Source organism: Patella vulgata, chromosome 1, assembly GCF_932274485.2.
Source record: "Patella vulgata chromosome 1, xgPatVulg1.2, whole genome shotgun sequence".
Taxonomy (NCBI): Eukaryota; Metazoa; Mollusca; class Gastropoda; family Patellidae; genus Patella; species Patella vulgata.
In genome coordinates this window covers 32683124-32706012 of record NC_065879.2, presented here as the reverse complement: position 1 = coordinate 32706012, position 22889 = coordinate 32683124, and the positions used below count along the sequence as shown (strand labels likewise).

Here is a 22889-nt window from a genome sequence, read left to right as displayed (position 1 = left end):
TTCTATTGCTGGTAATGTCTATCCACAGTTCTGCGCAAAAAAGGTCAAACGCTCGATTCGACAGACCATTTGATTGGCTGACCCCTCATTTCAAGCAGAACACGAGTTAAATAACAAGTCTTCCAGATCCAAGTGTAGTAAAGACAAGTAAAAACGAAATTTTGAACGAAACGAAATTGGATCTGTGTTTTAATCAGATTGGCTATCTAGCAATAAGCATTAATGCTGGCTTGATACATATATATATCAATGAATCGATGTATCACGATTTGCGTATTGATTCGCAAGATTCTGAATCGATGTACATGTACCACATTTTACCACAATTTTTTTTTTTTTTTTTATGTTTTTTTGTCACTTCACTAAGTAACCTGTCACTCTTAATTATCCACATCACACATTATCCAGGTACACAAACACTGTTCATTTGTTTTGGTCCTTATTCTGATCCTCATCAATATCATGATATAAAAAGTTTTTTTCTTCGACATTGGCAAGACTAAAAATATCAATTATTCATTTATCCTGTTGTTTTCTTGGTAAATATTGACCTGGTTATGAATCTTGATACGAATTGTATGTTGGCACCTTCAAATCGCAATACACATCATAGCGTGACTGCAGTGGCAATACCCAGCACTAATAAGCGATTTGATTGACGTAGAATGTTTAAACTTGGTGTAGCTACATTGTATGTTCATTAGGTGAATGTCTTGACTGAGTTCAGTCCATATCATTTTCTGCTAAAGCTACGCCGAACTAAGCAATTTCATTGGTCGATGCTTTGGACAAGATAACTTTGATTCTAACTAATGGAGAGTGATGAAAATAGTGTATAGTGAATATAGTTTCATTACCAGATACTTCAAAACATTGACTGAGTTCGATTTTGAACTTTTTCTGCTTAGATAATGTAGATAATCGTTTGATTGCTCAATACTTACTAATACTTTTCAAAAAGATAAATGTGCAATTAATTTATATGTGTCATCTACATGTATATATAAATATATATTTTAGGATTGCTGCGGGGGACATCAGCCTCACTGTTGGCTTGTTTAGTTTATTTTCTTACAAAACCAGTTCTGTCTGTGCAGTACTACATATAGTAATGTGTATGTACATGTATACTACCAGTTGTTAGTCATACATGTATAACCCAGAACCAATCATATGATTGGTTTTTAAAATTCTCATAATTGATCCATACAAACAATTTGATTGTTAATGTAGTAATACATAAAATGTGAAAAAAAACAAAAACAGACATTAATTTTAATCAAATTTTAATTACAGTAGCAAGAAGTATGCAGCATTAGATAATTGAGTAATTCGAAATCTCTGAAGTGTAACTTACATGTAGCTATTAAAAAAAAAGACCACCACATACTGTACATGTACATGTAGGGCCCATAATGAGTATTTAATTCTGTAGATGTTTGAATTAAAGTGGAGATAAATTTTGTTTTTTATATTTTCCCAATTTTAAAATACATGTATAATACATGGTACTTTTAATTTGTTATTACTGTATGTGCATGTTCATAACTTTGCGAATTTTGTATGTTTGTAAAATAGTTGGGTACATGTATATTTTAGTAACGGCAAGGGTCCATGCACATGTTAATTTCTATTTATTGTATTATTTATTTACAGGGTTGTATGACAAATTTTATAGATGCTTTAATACATAGTTGTGTTGATGAGATACCATCTGCTGGTAGTAGCCAGACACAATCAGTAGAACAGTCTGGTATTCTTATTACAACTAGACAACTAAATGAATTGGTAAGAGAATATTTATGCTCTTGTTTTTCTTCATTGATGTAACAGTCTCTTGATGAATTGTAAATAATGATACATGTATATTAGTTTATCATATTTTATTCTAATAGCTGAAGAAATTCATTTTAATATTTCTTAGAAAAGTAATGCCATTCTTAATGCTTAATTTTACAAACCTGGAAATAATGATTTTAATTATGCCTGGCTATTGAACTTGTACCTGACATTCTGAACTTTATGTGGTACATTATTAAAAATATCAATAAAACACAGAAAAAAGACAAACCTGTGTGGATTGTGTTTGTCTCCGACTAAACCTGAATCTGTTTCCCACAATGTTTAAGATAAATGATGCCTTATTTCCTGGCTTGCCACTCAAAGATTCTATTTTCTTAAAAATAAACTATGTTTCTATTTTGCAGATCGAATTTTTACGTTTAGCGCAGAGTCAAAGGGAGGACAAAATTCCAGGCTGTGCTCAGTTAGAGGAGATGTTATCCTCTATTCCTAATATAATTAATGTTGCATCTAGTGGGGGCGATGTAAAAACACTTACACCTAATCATACACCTAATCCAACACCTCCTGGAACACCAAGTTCACAGAAAAAAAATGCAAAAGGTTAGCATAAAGCCAGATATTTTTATACGCCCACATTGAAATGTGGTCGTATATTGTCGTTGCCCCCCGTCTGTTCAGCGGTCCGTGTCCACAATTGCTTGTGCTCTAGAGGCTAAAGTTAATATCCGATTGACTTTAGAGTTTAATGTCTTAGCGCACGCGCAGGGGTCTTTGCTGTGGAAGGAAACCGGAGTACCCGGAGTAAACCCATGAGGGTGAGAAGGCGCCCCGGTCTCCAAGCCACATACGCTTACACCAGGGATTGAAACCATGAATGCAAGTCAGAGGTGACCGGCCAGCGGGAGCTCAAAGCATGACACTCTAGACCACTAGGCCATCCCAACCCCACTGTCCAGCCCTCTATTGAATACCCATATATAGGGCAAATTTTACTGGAGCATCGGAAAATAAAGTATGGAATTACATAATGGCTTAAATTCTAATGCTAATTCTTTCTTAAAACTCTTATCTTTAATCTCTTTTTGAATGTTGATGTAAATTTACTGGATCAATTTGAGCACATGCTGATTGACCAATAATGTGATTGTTGTACACGTTGTTGAATAAAATGTCTCAATTTATTTCAGGTTTAAAGAAGAAACATTCCAATACTAACTTGACACTAGCACTTGATTATCAAACCGATAGTACTGATTCAACAAATATAACACCACCAGAAGATGTATTAGTTATACGGCTAGGTATAATGTCTGAATGTCCCGGTATGATGACAGAAAATAAGGTAATTATCATTTCCGCTGCTGAATTAAGGATAAATACCTGGCAGTTCTTACTATAAGTATAATAGTTAAAAACTAGATAATATTTTGGGAATATGCTGAAAATTTAAGTCAAATTGCTTCACTCTAAGCAGAGAAAACCTTATTTTAAAATCACTGTAGACTCGATTGTCATTGTTACCGCAGTCACTATAATTAACAGAGTCTTGATTATCCATTTTTGTGGTTAATCATCTGTGGGTATTGAACAGCAGATCAGATTCAAAACCAATGATAATCAGACACATAAGATGGCATCGAGAGTTGATTATGATCTTTTCACGTTAATAAATGTCTAATTAATAGTTTATATAACATTTCAGGCCTAAGAAAAACCTGCAATAGGCAGATTTAGCTCTTGCATAGTGTATGTTTAAGCAATGTTCAATGTCTGACATTATTATGTTTATGTCTTAGCCTCATGAGAAACAAGATTATCTGACTGACACACAATGCCTTTTGTTTAGATGTCATCTTTGAGCCTAACAGAGAAAACATTTATGTTGGTAGAACTATTGGATTTGATTTCATAAACCTAAAGTTTAATGATGTCACTCATCGAATATTCAACACAATTCATTTCCTGAAGTCTACCTGTACTCAATCCTGTCTTCGACAATGGTAGAATGGTATCACATTCAAATTGAGGATTAATACCTCATTGATTTGTAATTGTCTTTGTTTATTAAAATAATTTTGTTGTATTCTTTCAGGTACTCTCTTTAGATCAAGAGTCACGAAAGCGAAGAGTTAAGTATCAAACACCGGCAGAAGATAGTGCTGTGACATCAGGTGCAGGTGTTGTTGAAATTCAGGAAAAACGTACAAGATTCTCTTTATCACATGACCAAGAATCTATAGGTTGGTTTGTATGGCATTATGAATTTATTAAAGAGAAATCTTACTAATCATTTAATATTTGATTGCCAAGACCTAAACAAATATAAAGTTCTATTGAATTTATTCCTATTGATACAGAAGTAAATTCTTGTCAATTTTGTATACGGCAACTCTAAGTATTTGCTAAGCTGTTCCATGAAAGCAGTAGAAATTTCCAGGAAAACTATTATTTTTGAATGACTAAAGACTATGGCACTGAGATAATTACATTTATATTTTGTCTTAAGCACGAATTATCGTGCCAACAAATTATTCAGTTTTATTAACGTCGATCTATGGGCTCAAAATAGTGGGCGACATCGTCCCCAAAACCATGAATGAATTCTCCCCTACAAAGTCTTGGTGGATTTTAAATGTCACCATCACATCGCTGTTCATTTTATTCAGGTGCAAAGTTATCCTCCGAGATATGAAATTCAATTATCAATTTATCAATTTAACAAGAGATTCCGAGGTGAAGAAGCACAAGCGAGGCTGGAAGGCAAACTTGAAATTTGGATCGGTTGTAAAAAATACATAGATGCGCATTTCTACATATTTATTTCAGAATTTTGCCCAAACTATTTAAAAACATTGATAGTTATTTTTAAAATTACTTAAACGAATATAAAACCAAAAAACATTCAACATATAGTGAAGAAATGTAATCTTTTTGGCTCCATTAGAACCTCTATCTAACTCCAAAAATAGTAGCCAATCATAGTTAGCAATTTACCGGTTCATTCAGAATGGTGGTGGATATGATTTAGTATTATTATCTATCAAAGAGAAGCTTGTTTTTGTTCATTATTTCATGTAACTTGATATTAAATAAATAATACGCATACAAGTTGACATTCAGTGGCATAATTTGTGATTGAAAGGCATATCCTAAGCCCAGTATAGTTGTGTCAACGTTTAGTCGCCTACATACGGCACTAGATCGTAGCCCTCTCATCATAGACTCGATAGTGATGTCAACACGTCGTAATCACCGTCATGTAAATGTAATTGGAGCTTGTCCCACCATTCTAAAGCAAAACAATAAATTCGTGGAGCTGTCAAAATGTAATTGGACATACACATGTATGATATCAAAAAATTGAATTCTTTCAAATACTTTATTAAACAGTGTTTATTTATAATTGATAGAAATTTGGCGGTGTTAAATAGCTTCCACAAAATACATGGTGAACACATTTTGTCACTCCAGAGTGATTTTCAGATATCAAGGCCTGAGTATATAGTACACTGGTAATTTGTTGATAAAAGTCGACATTTTCTATGTAAAAAGAAACTGATAGTTTGGAACTTCTTTCTAACTATGTGATATTCGGTGGAAATCTACCAGCTGTCATTCTTATAATAGCAGGATTTGTACTTTATCATTTTCAGTTATCAGTAAATCAATCATATTTGCCAGCTCTAGAAATAAGAATTCAAGAACATGGTAAAATAAAAACTATTTAAGAATGAGAAATGAATTTATTTCAGGAAATACAAGTGACTATCAGGAAGTGATATCAGAAGCAGCTTCCAGTCATTCTGTAGATAATGATGATATTGATCAGGATCTAGAGGAAAATGATAATGATAATTTGTCAGATATGATGTCAGCAAATGTTAGTGGGCGTGGCTCGCCGAGTATCAGCGGCAGAGATACACCCCTGTCTCAAGCAGGTAGCGTGGAAGAACGAAATATTACAGAGCTCTCTGTTCGTGTTCCTGTTACTGTAAGGAAACAGAATCGAGAGGATGTCACAGATAGATTTGGAAAATTTGAAATTAAAACCGAGTTTGAAAGTAAGTTTATTTGGTTTTTATGTTATAGCTTTAGTAGAACATAGGAATCCTAGCAATTCGTCATGATGAAGCATGCTGTACAATAAGATGATCAAACTCATGAGCACAGTGTTTGCAACAAGAGAACCATGTTTGTCCAACCAAACCTTTGCAACCTAAAAGAAAACTGATGAAAATATTTTGAAATGATATCAATATGCAGTGTATTGTGATTTCATGTGTTTCAATGAATGTAATGTTCGAAAATTTAATGTAATAATGCATTTATCGAAATCCTGGAAAACAACAGGATGCGGTGCTTAGATGGATTATATGAATTTGAATAAAGATTCTATAAATTCTAAATAGGCATACATATATGTTTGTTTATTTAATTACAGGAGATGAAACAAAATCTACTGTTAGTGATACATGGAGTACAGATGTATTAGCTAGTGATAGTGAACCACCAGAACAGAATCAGTTAGAACGTTTAGTAGAAGTAGTAGAAGATATGGGTATGCCTAATCTAGTTCCACCAGACGATACAGACTCTACATTTGTAAGTTTCCAAATCTTTCAGTTGTTAAAATTATTACAGTGGAATATGTTCAATTGTGGTTTCTAACATAAAAACCTACATCATTCAGCACATATTTCTAAAGCAATGGTTGTGATTAGGAGCACCCTCTGCTCATTAACCATTCTATGCTTACTATACACAGTTTTCTTTCCTTGTGGCCCTGCCCAACCTGGTGGATATTCTCCAGGTCCTCTGGTTTCCTCCCACTGCTAAAGACATTAAACCCCATCTCTCTCTCTCTCTCTCTCTCTTTCTCTCTCGCTCCTTGTGTCCCCTGTACAGGTAAGCTAAACACAAGACTGGACAAGGGGTTGTGGTCAGCCATTTTAGTTAGTGTTCTAACGAAACAATGATTGTTGCTGAGATGTTGATGAACTGATAAATGACACTGCATATTCATCTGTTTGATTTAAAATCAAATATTTTATTTTTGATCAGAAATATTCCACAATGTGTATTTTGTTGTAAAAGTGATGAAGTATTAATTTCTATATTTTGTAGCCGCCTTCTGAGATATCTGAGACTGCCAGTGATGCATGGAGTACTGATGTATTAGCTAGTGATACAGAAGAAAAACAGTCAGAATTAACAGACCTAGATCAGGTTACATTTTAATTCTACAAGGACATTTTCTGTTTTTGGGGAATAAATTATCAGCCATTAATTATCACATGAACTTTAAAAATGACAATCATACTATTGAAACATTTATATTACCAATTTTTATGTGTATAGATCATTACGAGTTATTTCATGAAATATTTGCTTGATTACACTTTTTAATGTCACATGAATAAGATAGGTATATATTATATGCATTTTATGTATTTATATATGATGATTATATAATATATTGATATATGATTATATAAGTAGTATAATTATGTATATTATATATTTATATCGGATGATATATGTAGTATAATACGTGTATTGTATATTTATGTAGCATAATATGTATATTATATATTTATATATACTATTCAAAAAAAGTTGGGGATATTTAATTTTGGGGGCATAATACTAAAATATGCAAATGACTACGAAAAAAGTCACTATAGAACCTAACAGAAGAAACATTTCCAGTTACATGTGACGCCCAAACGCACCAATAGCTACCGCATGGAATGCAGGTGATGCTTGGGATCATCATGGGGGTCCAACCCAAGATTTGCACGACACTGACTTTGAATGTTACAGTCATTGTGGCATTGAATTCCAGGGTGGAAACATCAGTTTAATTGTTTTCGTGACCAGAAAACAAATTTTGATATGCGTCGGCTTACCCAAAATGAAAGGTTACGTGCCCTTGGCATGCTACAGATCGGCACAACACAGGCGGTTGTGGCGCGGACGATGAATGTTTCTCAGTCTGTCATAAGCAGGCTATGGTCCAGATACCGTGATACACAATCTGTACAGGACAGACCACGCTCAGGTCGACCAAGGGCGACAACTCAAGCCCAGGATCGATTTATCCGTACCTTGGCCTTGAGAAATCGTGTCATCACAGCAAATCAGATCAGCGCTCGTCTTCAAACAGACACTGGTGTGAGAGTGAGTTGCCAGACGATTCGGAATCGACTGCATAGGGGTCACCTTCGCGCCCGAGTTTGAGAGATCATCACATTCAGGCAAGACGTCGTTGGTGTAGGGATCGTCAACACTGGGATAATCGACGCTGGAGCAATGTGATGGTTTCAGATGAGTCAAGGTTCACTGTTGATTTTTTGGACAGACGTAGGAGGGTGTGGCGTCGTCGAAACGAGCGCTTCCAAGACGTTAACGTCATCAGACATGATCGATTTGGGGGTGGTTCTGTTATTGTGTGGGGAGGCATCACTGTTGCTGGAAGAACGGCTTTACATGTTGTTGCAGGGCGTGTTACAGGCCAGTACTACCGGGACAACATCTTGGCAGTCCATGTTGTGCCGTTCGCACGACGTCATGGCCGCCGTTTCATCTTCCAGGATGACAACGCAAGATGTCACAGGGCCAGGATCGTTACAGGTTACCTCCAACAACAGAACATCACCACATTACCTTGGCCAGCACTGAGTCCCGACCCCTCCCCCATCGAGCATGTCTGGGACATGCTTGGACAGAGGTTACGTCAACGTCAACAACGTCCTGCCAATGTCCAAGAACTTGCTGCTGCGTTGCAACAGGAATGGGACAATCTGGACCAAAATGACCTTAGACGTCTCATTAGGAGTATGCCACGTCGGATCAATGCTTGTTTGGCAAACAGAGGAGGATTTACCCGTTACTGACTTGGTTGTGATGCTGTGGTAACTTTGCTGTTTGACCCCAGGTATCATTTTACCCTTATAATGGTCAGTCTGTGCCTTACTTAGTCTAACGATCATTTGGAATAAATCGATGAATGTGAACTTCATTTCATTTTGTCATGTGTTTCTTCGTCAGTTTCATTAGGTGACTTTAATAACACTTAAAAATCAAATATCCCCTACTTTTTTTGAATAGTATAGGATGATATAGGTAGTATAATATGTATATTAAAGGTAATATATTATGTATATTATTGGTAATATAATATGTTTATTTATATGTGATGATATAGGTAATATAATATGTATATTCTATATTTGTAGGATGATATAGGTAGTATAACAGGCAGATCAGAAATATTAGAAGATTTAGATTTAACAGGTAGTGAAGAAACACCACAAGCTTCAGGTAAATCAGTATATTATAACACATTTTCATCCACAAAAAGTCATTGAGCCTACCTTAAAACTTTGCATTAAGCATGTGTAAGTAATTTAATACTACACATTTATTTTTTATGACAATTCAAAGTTCTGCATAAAATCTTATGTATCAACACAGCCAGATGCCCAGTGTTTCCTGCATTATATTACTGAGTATTGAATCCAAAAGAATTTTTGCACATATGACAAAAATGTAAAAGTTTGGATCAAAATTGTCTAATGATTAGTTATTATAGGTAGAACATGTAGAATATTTATGTACTGTTTATGATTTAGGTGGACCAAGTCCTCCTGGTGAAGGAGATCTTGTTGGTATAGGTGCTATAGGTGGACCAGGTAGAGATCAGATTGCTACAAATAAGGGTAATGGTTTGAGCGATGAAGCCCATGTTAGTGATTTAGTTTATAATTTTAATAAATTAGAGATGAAGAAAATGGCACCTCACCCATCTCAACGGCTTCCTTCAGATTCTTTACAAACTACCGAGGGGCGGGTTAACTCTGTCATTCATGATTTGGACAATAAAAATGATTCTGATGATGTTTTCATTCCCATTGATGCTCCCACCAATTTTGGTGCACGACCTAAAGAATATCATCGCCGTGGCAACAAAACTCAAATGAAAAATTCTGATGTTGCTTTATGGGCAAGAACCAATGGAATTAATGCTATAGACTCACAAGATCTGACCAATAGTAATGTATCCAATCAAGGTGCGATACGCTCATCAGTCATTAAACCTAAACAGTTAAATGTCACTAACACCACTACACCAGTTGCAACAGACTTACTAATAGATATGCCTAATGTTCAAACCGATGATCCTCGATCAGCAGAAGAAACGGATTTTGATGAAAGAAGAATATCTGCAGCATTGAGTTTATTTGATCCATTATCATTGGAGAATGATCATACAGATATATTGAAAGAGGGCTCGAGTAATCAAGCATTCGGAACATCTAGTATATCTCATCCACCTCCTCCCACGATTCCACGTAGTTCAGCACCCTTACTGTGTGTGTCAGAACCCTCGCAAGATGGAATAGATCTTTTAACGGCATCTATACCTATCATGAGTGAATCGGACAGCACCATAGATGACAAAGATCAATCACTTGGTCGGAACAGCCTAGAAGACCTTTCACCAGTAAAACGACGGGATAGTAGTGACAGTAACCATTCAGCTTCTTCCTTAAGACTAAATGAAGGTGGTGCTGCTAAAGACATCAGCAGTGATACTGTTTCTCTACGCTCTGATGACAAGGTTTGTAAATTTAACTGTCTTTCTTTAAAGTCTTTGAGCATGAGTTCAGCAATATAGGAATTCCTTGCAAACAAAAATATTGTAGTTAAATCTCTTACAGGAATATCAGCCCCAAAATGGTTCAGTACTGTTCAGTATTTACAAAGATTTCGAAATTCCATTGATCTATGCTGCTGCTAAATGAAACAGTTTATATATCCATTTTTCTCTCTTCTTGCATCTTTTTTTGAGAGAATGTGTCAACAACACCAGTCTACATTTCTTCAAAATTGAACCTTCCACCATTTTAAAATCTGCTGTAATTGGCAGTGGTTACAAGTCGTTTTTATTGTTAGATGAGCTAGTTGTTAATCCGATTAAATCAAAGCCGGGAGATTATGTAGTGTTGATATTTCGATGTTGTTTTCTTAATTTTAATGTCAAATAGTCAATCTGAGTACATATTAGAATTGATGAAGCCGTGAAAAATTTGATATTTTCTGAACAATGCAAATCTTGCGTCTTCTTTTGCACAATTGGTGTGAAAATGTAGGAGTTAAACCTTTTTTCATTCATTCATATGTTTGTTTATTGTGTTTAGAATATCAGTTCCACAATGCTCAATCTGAATTTCCAATTTTATTTGTTTTATCAAACAAAGTTGATTTATGTGTATTTCAGGATTTTTATATTGAAGGAAAGGGTGAGAAAAGTTCTAAAAGAGGTGGAATATTTCGATCTTTAAAAGATAAAATAAACACCAGTAAGTATTGTATTAAATTTGTATACAATTAACATTAATAGACCCTTAGAGAAAATCTTGGCCAAACTTTGTAAGGCCATGCCATCTCGAATGAAGCTAGATTGACCTATCTGTGCTAAGTTTGCCAAGTTGCCAATTTTATCAGACAAATTCTATATTTGTGACTGTAAATATACATGACAAACATTTTCTGATCTGATTGCAGTACAATTTAATAAACATTTACTCCAGTCAATTCCCTGAATTGTTGTTTGCCCCATTCACATGTATTACCAAGTTGAACAGATTTTAGGGTCTATACCATTTTTATACCCCCACATGGAAATGTTGATGTATATTTCCGTCGTCCTCGTCCGTACATCTGTCGGTCCGTCCGTCCGTCGTCCACAATTTCTTGTGAACGTTCTAATGCCAAAAGTTATCTTCTGATTGTTTTATGTTTTAAAATTGATATGTTGTTTACATTAGTGAGATGAAGACGCCTATTTAATGATTTCTGTTAATTACTTCTAGAGTTATGGCCTTTGTTTCAACTTTTAGAACCTTGTGAACACTCTAACGCCAAAGATTATCATGCGATCTATATGAAATTTATGTGCATCATTTAGATTAGTGAAACCCCGAAGCCTATTGAATTTCAGCAATCTACAGTAATTACTTCTAGAGTTATGGCCCTTGTTTCACTTTGTTCAACCTTGTTAATGCTCGATTGATGAAAGTTATCATCCCGTATGTATGAAAATTATATGCATCATTTAAATTTGGGAAACGAAGGTCTATTGAATTTCAGCAATTTCCGTCAATTATGTCTAGGGTCATGGCCCTTGTTTTACTTTGTGAACCTTGTGAACGTTTGAATGACAAAAGTTATCATCTAATCTGTATGGAACTTATATGCATTATTTAAACTAGTAAAACTAAAAAGCCTGGCAAATTTCAAAAGTTTCTGTAAATTACTTTCATCGTTAAGGCTCTTGTTTCAGTTTGTAGAACCTTGTGCACTACAAAGATTATAATCTGATCTGTATGAAATTGTCTTGTAAATGCCCCCAATTACCTACAAAAGAATAAATAAGCGACAATCCTCGGACGATTTAGCTGCTGTGGGCGTATGTTTCTTTGCCTGGCGACCTATCTCAAAACAGTAGGTGGTAGTGGGCTTGTTATATATATATCACATGACCTCATGATCTGACCAAAAAATGACTTGAAACTACTACAGTAGATTTCAAAATGCCAATCAGAATGAATTAGACCTGGTATAATGTACCATATTTAAGCTTTATAAATCAGTTATGGCAAAATATTGTTATGAGGCAGTTGGATTTGTCTTGTTATAAATTTGGAGTACAGCTAGCACATTGTGTTGATTTTCTGTCTGGGTTAATCAATTTAAATTGAATTTATTAATAGATGCCAATCATCTGTCAGACTACAGGTATACATATACTTGTAATTAATCAGTTGCATGCACTTCACCTCATGACATCATCAATTTCAAAGAATATTTTATTTATTTAAAGCTATAAAGAAAAGATCAACAAAATATGAAAATCCTCTTATGCCTAGTAAGTTAATCTTTTTATTTATTTCTAATTCTATTATAGTAATATTTACTTTAAAGGAAGAAAATTTGTGTTCATAAAAATACTCAGTAATGCCAAAAATGGTGATTCCCAATATTTACATATTTATGCTATACTATGTTAATATCAGAATTTCTCTGAACATATTTAAGAGCTTCTTCCCAAGATGTGTATGGAATCCAACATAAAACTATTCACTAATACTAATAGAATTGTCCCTAAGGCTTGTTATCATAGCAGTTGTATATGGCAAGTATATATTAGGGTCTCATCTTCAGATTTTCTCTGGATGCACTGCAGGCGAATTAGTAAAATGATAATATACCAGAGAACAACATGGTTAGTGTCAAGTGGAGGCAAAAGCACATTTCTCTCTCTGTCTCTCTGTAATTATCCAGACATAAACTTCGGTTAAATAACTTTATTAAGGTTATTGCTGGTTACAATAAATTAATACAGCAGTTACATGTTGTCACAGAGATGATCGCAATAATTTCATCTCACATTGTTTTCTTGCTTTTCAGTTCTGCTTGCTGTAGGTACATCACTTTTCAAAATAATACAGATCAATATAATTTAGCAATTTATTTTTAACTGCCGTCATTTCATAGTGGAGTACATTGTCATCCTGTCAGTCCATCCATGCACAATTCTTGTTTTCATTTGAACCCTACCGCAATTCAGAGTCACTGATTGATTTTTTTTGCAGAGTTACTGCACGTGACAAGGAGTAGGGTCGCCTGTCCAACCTTGTGGGTTTTCTCTGAGTCCTCCAGTTTCTCCCACTGCTAAAGACCCCTATGCGAAAGCGAATTATTGAAATAAAATTATACCATATGTTAGTCCCGAAATGACCTAGTTTGTGTTGAGTGGATGTTAAACCCCATTTCTCTCTCTCTCTCCCCATATGATTCAGAGACTAATACTGAGTATTTTAACCCCCTGTGAAACTATATTGATTTTCACTATAGATCAATTGAAAAGTATATATCACTATATTTACAGATGGTGGTAATGAGACAATAGATAGTCGTAATATTGAATCTGCTAGACTGTCAGAAGGTAAGATTGATTTATAGTTAATTTACTCACCTATTTGTCGAATTTCAAGAGTTTGAAGTTTGATATCTACCATGGAATTCAATAAGTACATTGTACATAAACAATTTTACACCCACAGTCTATGTTGTTTATAGACAGTGGCTTTAATGTAGCCTACACAGATTTAAACTCTCAGATGTCTGAAAATATTAGCGATATACTTGATAATAATGTAAATAATGATTGAAAACAAAACAGAGCATGATTTCTAAACTTGTTCACTACATAGTGATAAACAGTATCTTGTTTTGGGCCCCTTCAAATAAGCCTAGTGTATAGATAGCAACAATGATATGAATATGTGTATGTTTTCATGTTATGGCCATACGCAATCAGAAGTACTTTGAGTGAAAAGATGTTTAGGTAACTAGGCCTTCTGTTATGTTACTTCTTTCATGTTTTGAATGTTTGTTATTTTTCTTAATGTAGAAACACTTGATGATATTTTGGATAAATACCGTAAAAAGAAACCTGAAGAGGTGAGCCCAAGTGCTGATGATTTATTAACCAATCAGCAGAACCTAGATCGTCCACTGCAGTCTAAAGAAGAAGAGGAAGCACCACCATTTTATGATTCAAATAATTTAGAAGGTTGTTTTGCATTCCAAGATGCTAAGAGAAAGTTGCGTTTAGTTTTAAGTGTTGGAGATTTTCAGATGTTAGGAAGTTTGAATAGTAGTCGTGATGATCCAAGACAAGAAAGTGATTTGATTGGTCTATTAAGGGCACAGTTAGCAGAAGCTATTAACCTACAGAACAAAGCAGTTGTAGCTCAACTACATGAAGTTATACGTTGTGTTAGACTCTTTGATGCCGACGGGTAAGAAATTAAAATATATATTATAATAGATTCATCTATGCCAATAATTTGTCTTGCAAGATGACAATCTGTATTCGTTCAAAATTGATGAAGCCAGTGTTAAGAAACAAGAAGAAGTCTGCTGTTTTTCAGAGTTATTGCTCTTGATGACTTCGAAAAATATTGTACGTACTCTAGAGACCAAGTTATTATCTGATTAACTTTCAATTTATACAGTGTTTACTGTCATGAGACAATATGAACGAAGCCTTTTGATTTTCAACGATTTCCGATAATTACGGACCTTGATGACTTTGAAAAATGTTGTGGACGCTCTTAAGACCAAATTCATCATCCGATTGACTTTATATTTATTTGCAATTTTTGTTTAAGATCATGGAACAACAAAACCTATTGATTTTCAATGGTTTCTTATAAATATTGCCAGAGTTACAGCCCTTGATTTTCAACAATATCTGATAAATAGAACAGTTAAATTCAAGATATTACATGTTATGTATATAAATGTTAGCATGGGGCAGAACTAGAAGACAGACAAATTCTAATGATTTCTGATAAATACTTAGTGTGTTGTAAATGCTTTCCTTACTGAAATAGTGTGGGCGTATGTTTTGTTGCCTGGCAATCTATCTTTGTATTTATTTTCAGTATACGAAAGTTGATCAAGAGTTTACGGGAGGAATATCGAAACCGCTCAGCATATATTTCATATTTAGTGCGATGTCGACAAGGACTGTTGGGTAGTCTATCTCATTTACAAAGATTATTATCTAGAACTAGGAGGTAAGAAATAATTGAAAGTGAATATATTAAAATATTAGTTCAGTTACGAGAAAAATATCATCTGTACTTACAATTACAATCTAATGTTAAAGACACAATCAATAAAATAATAGTGTGGTTTCTGAACACTGATGCGATATACTAAACCAAGCATTTATTCCCATTTAAATGATATTATTTAATAAACATTGTAAATTTCACTAGACCATAAATGATATGAGATATATTTTTGTATGTTTACAGAGATAAAGATATAGGAATTAAGCAATTAGTGAACTCCTGTACACGTCTATTCCTAGAACTATATGAGAAAAAAATAATCCAATTTTACAGCGAATTCCAGAAACTAAAAATGGCAGATGAAAAGGTAAGATTTGAAGTTTAAGTATGAGGGTTGTATTAAACTTTTTTATCAATAAACAATAGCATGCATGATTTTTTACTCTATTTTTATACGCTCACATTTTCATGTGGACGTATATTGTCGTCGCCCCTGTCGTCATCCACAATTGTTTGTGGACACTCTACAGGTCACAATTCTTATCCGATTTCAACGAAACTTGAAATATAGGTTTATCTCCCTAAGATCTTGATTCCGTTCGATATTGGCATGTATCGGCCCGTAACTTCATGGGTTATGGGCCCTGATTTTACGAACAATCGCGTTTTAGGCTTGTGGACCCTATAGAGGTCACAATTTTTATCCGATTTTGTTGAAACTTGAAATGCAAGTTTATTACCCAAAGATCTCGGTTTCTTTTGATATTAGCACATATCGGACTGTGACTTCCTGAATTATGGCCCCCGATTGTATGAAAATTTGCGTTTTTAGCTTGTGGACCCTATAGAGGTCATAATTTTTATCCGATTTAAAAAAAACGTTTATATATATCACCGTTACACCCTAAAGATGGTTGAGTTCGAATTTCGTAAAAATCAGACCAAAACTGACAGACAAAATGGCCGCCCCTACTACTCAAATAGCGTAAAAATATAATATCAAGGTTGTGGACTCTCTAGAGGTCACAATTTTCTTCTGATTTTGATGAAACTTTAAATGTAGGTTTATAACTCAAAGGTCTTGATTCCTTTCGATATTTGCGCATATCGGGTTGTAACTTTCTGATTTATGGCCCCTGATTGAGTTCAGATTTTAAAAACCGTTTAAATATATCACCATTCCACCATAATGAATGTTGAATACGAATTTCGGGAAAATCGAAATGAAACTGCCCGACAAAATGTCTGTTCTATGTACGCAAATTGTGTAAAAGTATGCAATACGAAGGTTGTGGACCCTCTAGAGGTCACAATTTTTATCCGTTTTTGATGTAACGTAAAACATATCTTTTTATCCCAAAGATCTCAGTCCCTTTCGATATTTGCGCATTTAAGATCATAACTTTCTGGATTATTGCCCCTGATTGTACAAAAAATCCTGTTTGTTTTTAGCTATCCTGCCTGGCAGACGCTGGTTAAACTACAGTCTTGACTTAAGTATTGACTTAAATTAATTTCCTAATACTCAAGCAATTAGTGAACTGGTTGTAATCTTGAGATGAGCATAGAGATTTTCAAGCATTGATGGCTGGTGGGGTTCAAGGAATTCTCCTCCCTAACATGGTAAGTTTGATCATGACATGATGCTGAGAGGAGAGACTTAAATCAGCAAAATAGGACAACTTGATGGTTTTCCAAACATCCATGCAATGGCTTGATGTAATAAAGAACAGAAAAATATTATTGTGATTTGAATTATCTTTTCAGACTGATCTAGTTGAGAAATTTTTAGAATATATGTATAGAGAGATGGAACAAAATCCAATATGGACAGGTATGATGATAAGATTACTCTTTTTTCATACCCGTAGCTAGTGCTGTTATCATTCGTTGATGCAAGTATTGATGTTTGCTTTCGATACATAAATACGTAAAAGATTTACCTGATATCAGCACTACCTTTTTGCCCGTAATATGTCATTTATATATAATGAATATGTATTTTCTTTCAGCTGCTACAGAAAACCAAATAGAAGATGCTCGTCTAGCTATAGAGAGATCTATAATGAGTCGTATTTATACTAATGCTCTATTTCCTAATGGTGATGGTGATATATCCAGGGATCAGTAAGTATTGAGTCCAAAAATAATCAGTGTGTATATAAGACTGTAAAACTGATGTCTGATTTTATTTCAGTAATTTGGAATTTTAGGGTTTTTTTTAAATCAACTTTAGTGTATTATGTGATCGTCTCGTTAAAATAAATTTGGAAGAAAACTATTTTTAACTAGCAGGATACCCGGCTTCGCTCGGGGGTCATAACTCCAAAACCGGAAGTGGTAGACTAACGCCACCTGGCCTATGTTACTTCCCGGTCCGAGCTACCCCTATACCCCAAATTTCAGACTCGGGGCAGACCTAGTGTAGCCACCAACCCCGAACAGATCGGCTTCGCTCGGGGGTCATAACTCAAAACCGGACGTGGTAGACTAACGCCACCTGGCCTATGTTACTCCCCGGTCCGAGCTACCCCTATACCCCAAATTTCAGACTCGGGGCAGACCTAGTGTAGCCGCTAACCTCGAACAGACAGACAGATACCCGGCTTCGCTCGGGGTCATAACTCTGAAACCGGAAGTGGTAGACTAACGCCACCTGGCCTATGTTAGTCCCCGGTCTGAGCTACCCCTATACCCCAAATTTCAGACTCGGGGCAGACCTAGTGTAGCCGCCAACCCCGAACAGACCGGCTTCGCTCAGGGGTCATAACTATGAAACCGGAAGTGGTAGACGAAACAAATTTCAGACTCGGGGCAGACCTAGTGTAGCCGCCAAACCCCGAACAGACAGACAGACAAACGACAGTCACAAATATATATATATATAGATTGTAAGCTTATTCTTGATAGTAACAAATTCACTATATTTTCAAATGGTTTTAATTCGCCATGAACTAATAAAGTGTATAAATTTTAACAATTCAGTCAAGAGAGTTCCTGTGTGGAAATTATATGTAATAATAATAATAACTAGATCTGCATAGCAGATATCAAAGCTTTCATATAAACTGCAAAAGGGGTTATTAGAATCTATGAATAAACAACCACTTTGACGGAAGATATTCTCTTGGCTAAGAAATCTTTTTTCTCTCAGCTACGAGAGATACGTAGAATTAAACCGGCCCAGAGCCAATCGTGTTGATAAGAAGCCGCTTATTTGACATTGACACATAACCGAAGGTGAATAGGCCTACCCGTCCAGTTAATACAATGGGCAATCTCACATCGGTCCACTAAAGAGAGGCACATACTAGTCGCCTCCTACTTCCCCAAGACATTATAGTCCAAACCTTGACTCTCATACATATAAACCATTTGGTACTACATGTACATGTATTTCGTACTTATATCATATTAAACCCCTCGGCCGCCATGTTGAATCACACAGTATTTAACGTTCTACATGTATATCCTAACATCTTTATGAAATCAGCGACAAATCTAAACTTGGGCACTCCAACCATTTTTATTTTTATATCATTTGGTTTTTTTTAAATAAGTAATTCTATCACAAATTATAGTGAAGACTGGACCGGATAATGTGTATAGTACTAATAGCAATCACATACGGAAGATGCGATAAGATCCCTTTGCATTTGGAATTTCAAAATTAATTAAAACCAAATTTGAACCCCAAAAATCGGTTGGGGTTTTTTTTGCTGAAACTCCCTTTTTTTAATCTGATCAAATTGGGAGTAAGTCACAGAGTCTGGGGTGGTAATGGGCGTATTGTGTCCAAATTTCATGGTTTTCGGACAATCGGTGTTGTGGCGAAATTCCACTTTTTTCGCCCTTACAGAAGCCGTAAATGGCGGAAAAAAACGAACGGCACGAACAGTGTCAAGAAGAAACGACCTGAACGAATGCAGGTATCGCCTTGAAGTTTTCAGTGCAACTAGGTACCAACGTCAAAAGTTCCTCGCCGGAATTTGGTAGTCATCGTACCTTTGGTTCCAGCGTGGCGCATGTGCGAAGTCAAAAGAAATTACGGTCGATTTTGGGATTTTGGGTATATTTCGGAGTGGTTTGGTATGTGACGGTGGATCGGGGACCCGGATTGATCTATTATAATACGTTGAAGAATGAGCAAATTTTCGCGACCGGTGTTGATTTTCACTGCCCAGGCAACGTTCCGGTGGTCCGATTGTCTTCAAATTTGCACAGACTGTACCTTGGGATTCTAGCTATCACATATTAAAAATAGAAGAGTGTATGATTCCGAGAACGTTGAAAATAAATTCGAAACCCACCCCCACTCATCAAAGTTTTTTTGCTTAAAAAAATTGCCATATTTTATTGAATTTTTATTGTTGTTGATATCTCAGCATTTTCTCCTTTTAATATGTGATAAATATCATCACAGCGTAGCCAACCGCTAGAAATTCCAGAGATTTGGACCACCGGAAAGATGCCCCAGCAGTCAAAATAGGTCAAAATAGGCGATTTCGGTTTCTAGTGTCGAAACATAGTTGCGGTCATTTTAAAAAATTGTCTTTTAAGGATAATGTTTATAGTACTAATACCTATCACATACGGAAGAGGCGATAAAATCTCTTTGCATTTGCAATTTCAAAATTAATTAAAACAAATATTAAATAGCGAAAATCTTTTTTTTGCTAAAACTCTTTTTTTTTAATGTGATCAAAATGGGGGTAAAGCACAGAGTCCGGGGTGGTAATGGGCGTATTGTGTCCAAATTTCATGATTTTCGGACAATCAGTGCCGGTGTCGCGGCGAAATTCCACTTTTTTCCCCTTATAGAAGCCGTAAATTGACTTAGAAAAAAAAACAAACGGCAGTTGACCTGGAGCCGTGCCAAGAACAAACGACTTGAACGAATGCAGGTATCACCTTGAAATTTTCAGGGTACCTAGGTACCAACATGAAAAGTTCCTCGCCGGAATTTGGTATTCATGATACCTTTGGTTCGAGCGTAGCGCATGCACGGAATCAAAACCAGCTAAACTCGAAAACAACCTTGTCGGCACAGAAAACATCAAAGGCGAAATTCAAATTTTTAAAATATTCAAATACCAAACATTCGACCATAATCAAGGCTATCCTGAAATTTGGTACTCATGGTACCTTTGGTTCCAGCATAGCGCATGCGCGAAGTCAAAACCAGCTAAACTTGAAAACAACTTGTCGGCACGGAAAACATCAAAGGCGAAATTCGAATTTTTGAAATATTCAAATACCAAACATTCAATCATGATCCAGGCTATCCTAAAATTTGGTACTCATTGTACCTTTGGTTCCAGCGTAGCGCACGCTCGAAGTCAAATCCAGCTAAACTCGAAAACAACCTTGTCGGCACGGAAAACATCAAAGGCGAAATTCGAATTTTTGAAATATTCAAATACCAAACATTCGACCATGATCCAGGCTATCCTGAAATGTATTAATTTCGGTAATAGGGGACAGATACTTAAAGCCACGACCAATTGTGTATGTTTTCAAGCCCATTAATGTGGATTTTTCACTGTTTTTCATTTTCAATTCAAAATGGCGTCCATCAGTTGACCTAAATCAAAATTCTGCGTCGAACATTGTTTAGACATTTCTTCAAGGATTCGGAAAATATAATTGCCTTGTCTGTAAGTAAAATATCATAAAAGCCTTAGGGATTTTTCACATTTCAAGATGGTGGCACTTCCGGATTGGGCCATAAACTCAATTTTTTGTGTACGAACCAGTAGTGTCGTAGCTTGTAAAGAAAAACAATTTCAAGGCAATCGGATCTATATTTCGTCGATTTTTTTGAAAACTTTGATCCTTAATTTCATCAAGGAGAGATAATACAGAAAATTTCTAATGACATTTTTCAAGTTGTATCGGTAAGATCTACTTACATACTTAATTTCATGAAAATCGTGCAACTATTAAAGAAGTTGTCAAGTTGATTTTAACTTCCGGTTCGAAATAACAGCGAAGAATTTTCGAAATTCGAAAATCCGAAATTGCAGATTTGAAGTAAATGATTCAAGGTACTCAAAGAATTTTTTTTTAGTAAAATAGGTCAAATAGTCACAAAGTTACAGCAAAGTAAGTCAAATGGATTTGTTCGTAAAATTCGGTGATTTCGGATGTGTAAAACGTTTTGAAAATATACCTATTCCAAAGCCACCACCCATTCTTGGGGGGGGGGGAGGTCAAAGTTTCAGAAAGATCCCACGGTTAGATTTTGAGATATAAGATTTGCAGGAAAAACACAAAAAAAAAAATAATAATAATAATCTTAACAGAAACAATAAGCTTTCATATGTAATACATATGAAAACTTAATTACATGTATAAGATTTCTTGATGATTAGAAATCGACAAACAATATGCAGAAACTCCCTCAAGTTTCCCACATAACACTAAATATATAGTAAGCATGTGTTATTCTTAAAATGGCCTACCCATGATAGGGTGTTTAAAATCCATGCTTTATTAAATAATCAGTTGTGTTAATACAGTTTTTTTAAAAATATATTTTGTGTAATTTCAGAGTTTTTCAGCAACATATAAAAACCTTAAGTCAGAATATAAAACCTACACATCGTGATTTGTGTATACCTAGAATGTATCATTTTGAATGCCCATGGCCAGCAGCACAAAGGGAAATATTTATGATTAATGCATATAAGGCAAGTTGTTTTCTCTCATAATATTCTTATAAATAAAACAAATACATAAATAACATATTATGATGGACAGTGTTGTGCTTTTATTACATCATAGAAATGTGTGCATTTCTTGTGTAAAATTTAAAATATGGAAAGAAGTAATCACAAGTTCCTCATTTCCAACATTACCAGTACTCAGAAAATTGAAAATAAGACGATTATTTCAAATTGTTGCTTTAATCAAAGTTAAGTTTGTGTGCATGTAGAATCTGTCAAATACCATCTTCAATAGAAGGCTTAATCTCTCTTTCACTCTGTACATCTTATTAAGGCCTTCACGTAATAACCTGCATTGCATATTTCGGCTCTAATTTTGATTGTGTATAATCGTGAATACCAAGTCTTGCGCTTTTCAGCTAAAATGTCTTAACCGTGACAATTGAGTTGCTAAGTTCAAGGTTCGTTCAATGTCAAGGTTTCCGTGGAGGTCGCTATGTTTGATTTGAGCGTGTTTGAGTCACAACCCTCTGATTGGACACTACTGTTCACATGTCTGCAGTAAAGGGGGATATCAAAGCTATAAGTTCGGGAATAGTAAATCAATCTAGCAACATCCAGATGTTGTAAAACTCACAGTCATTGTTTCAGGAACATGGCCAAATACATGTTTATAGGGTACCGGTGTATGTTAAAACTCATTCATCTATTCATGTATTGTTTTCATTTTTTTCTGAACACATGCATAATAACGACATTT

At 35.1% G+C, this 22889-nt stretch overlaps 1 protein-coding gene across 1 annotated transcript in view; it reads left to right on the top strand.

Moving 5' to 3' along the window:
- The window catches only part of LOC126812149 (GTPase-activating protein and VPS9 domain-containing protein 1), a 36352-nt gene that overhangs the window by 7837 nt on the left and 5626 nt on the right, over nt 1–22889 (top strand). Inside the window, exons 3-20 of the mRNA XM_050538421.2 lie at nt 1657–1788; nt 2208–2406; nt 2994–3148; nt 3899–4046; nt 5559–5867; nt 6248–6408; nt 6931–7032; nt 9045–9129; nt 9441–10429; nt 11090–11171; nt 12695–12739; nt 13763–13819; nt 14288–14678; nt 15327–15461; nt 15705–15828; nt 17229–17295; nt 17474–17588; nt 22015–22153. Of these exons, the coding sequence (XP_050394378.1) occupies nt 1657–1788; nt 2208–2406; nt 2994–3148; nt 3899–4046; nt 5559–5867; nt 6248–6408; nt 6931–7032; nt 9045–9129; nt 9441–10429; nt 11090–11171; nt 12695–12739; nt 13763–13819; nt 14288–14678; nt 15327–15461; nt 15705–15828; nt 17229–17295; nt 17474–17588; nt 22015–22153 (3435 nt within the window). The remainder of the gene's footprint in view (nt 1–1656; nt 1789–2207; nt 2407–2993; nt 3149–3898; nt 4047–5558; nt 5868–6247; nt 6409–6930; nt 7033–9044; nt 9130–9440; nt 10430–11089; nt 11172–12694; nt 12740–13762; nt 13820–14287; nt 14679–15326; nt 15462–15704; nt 15829–17228; nt 17296–17473; nt 17589–22014; nt 22154–22889) is intronic.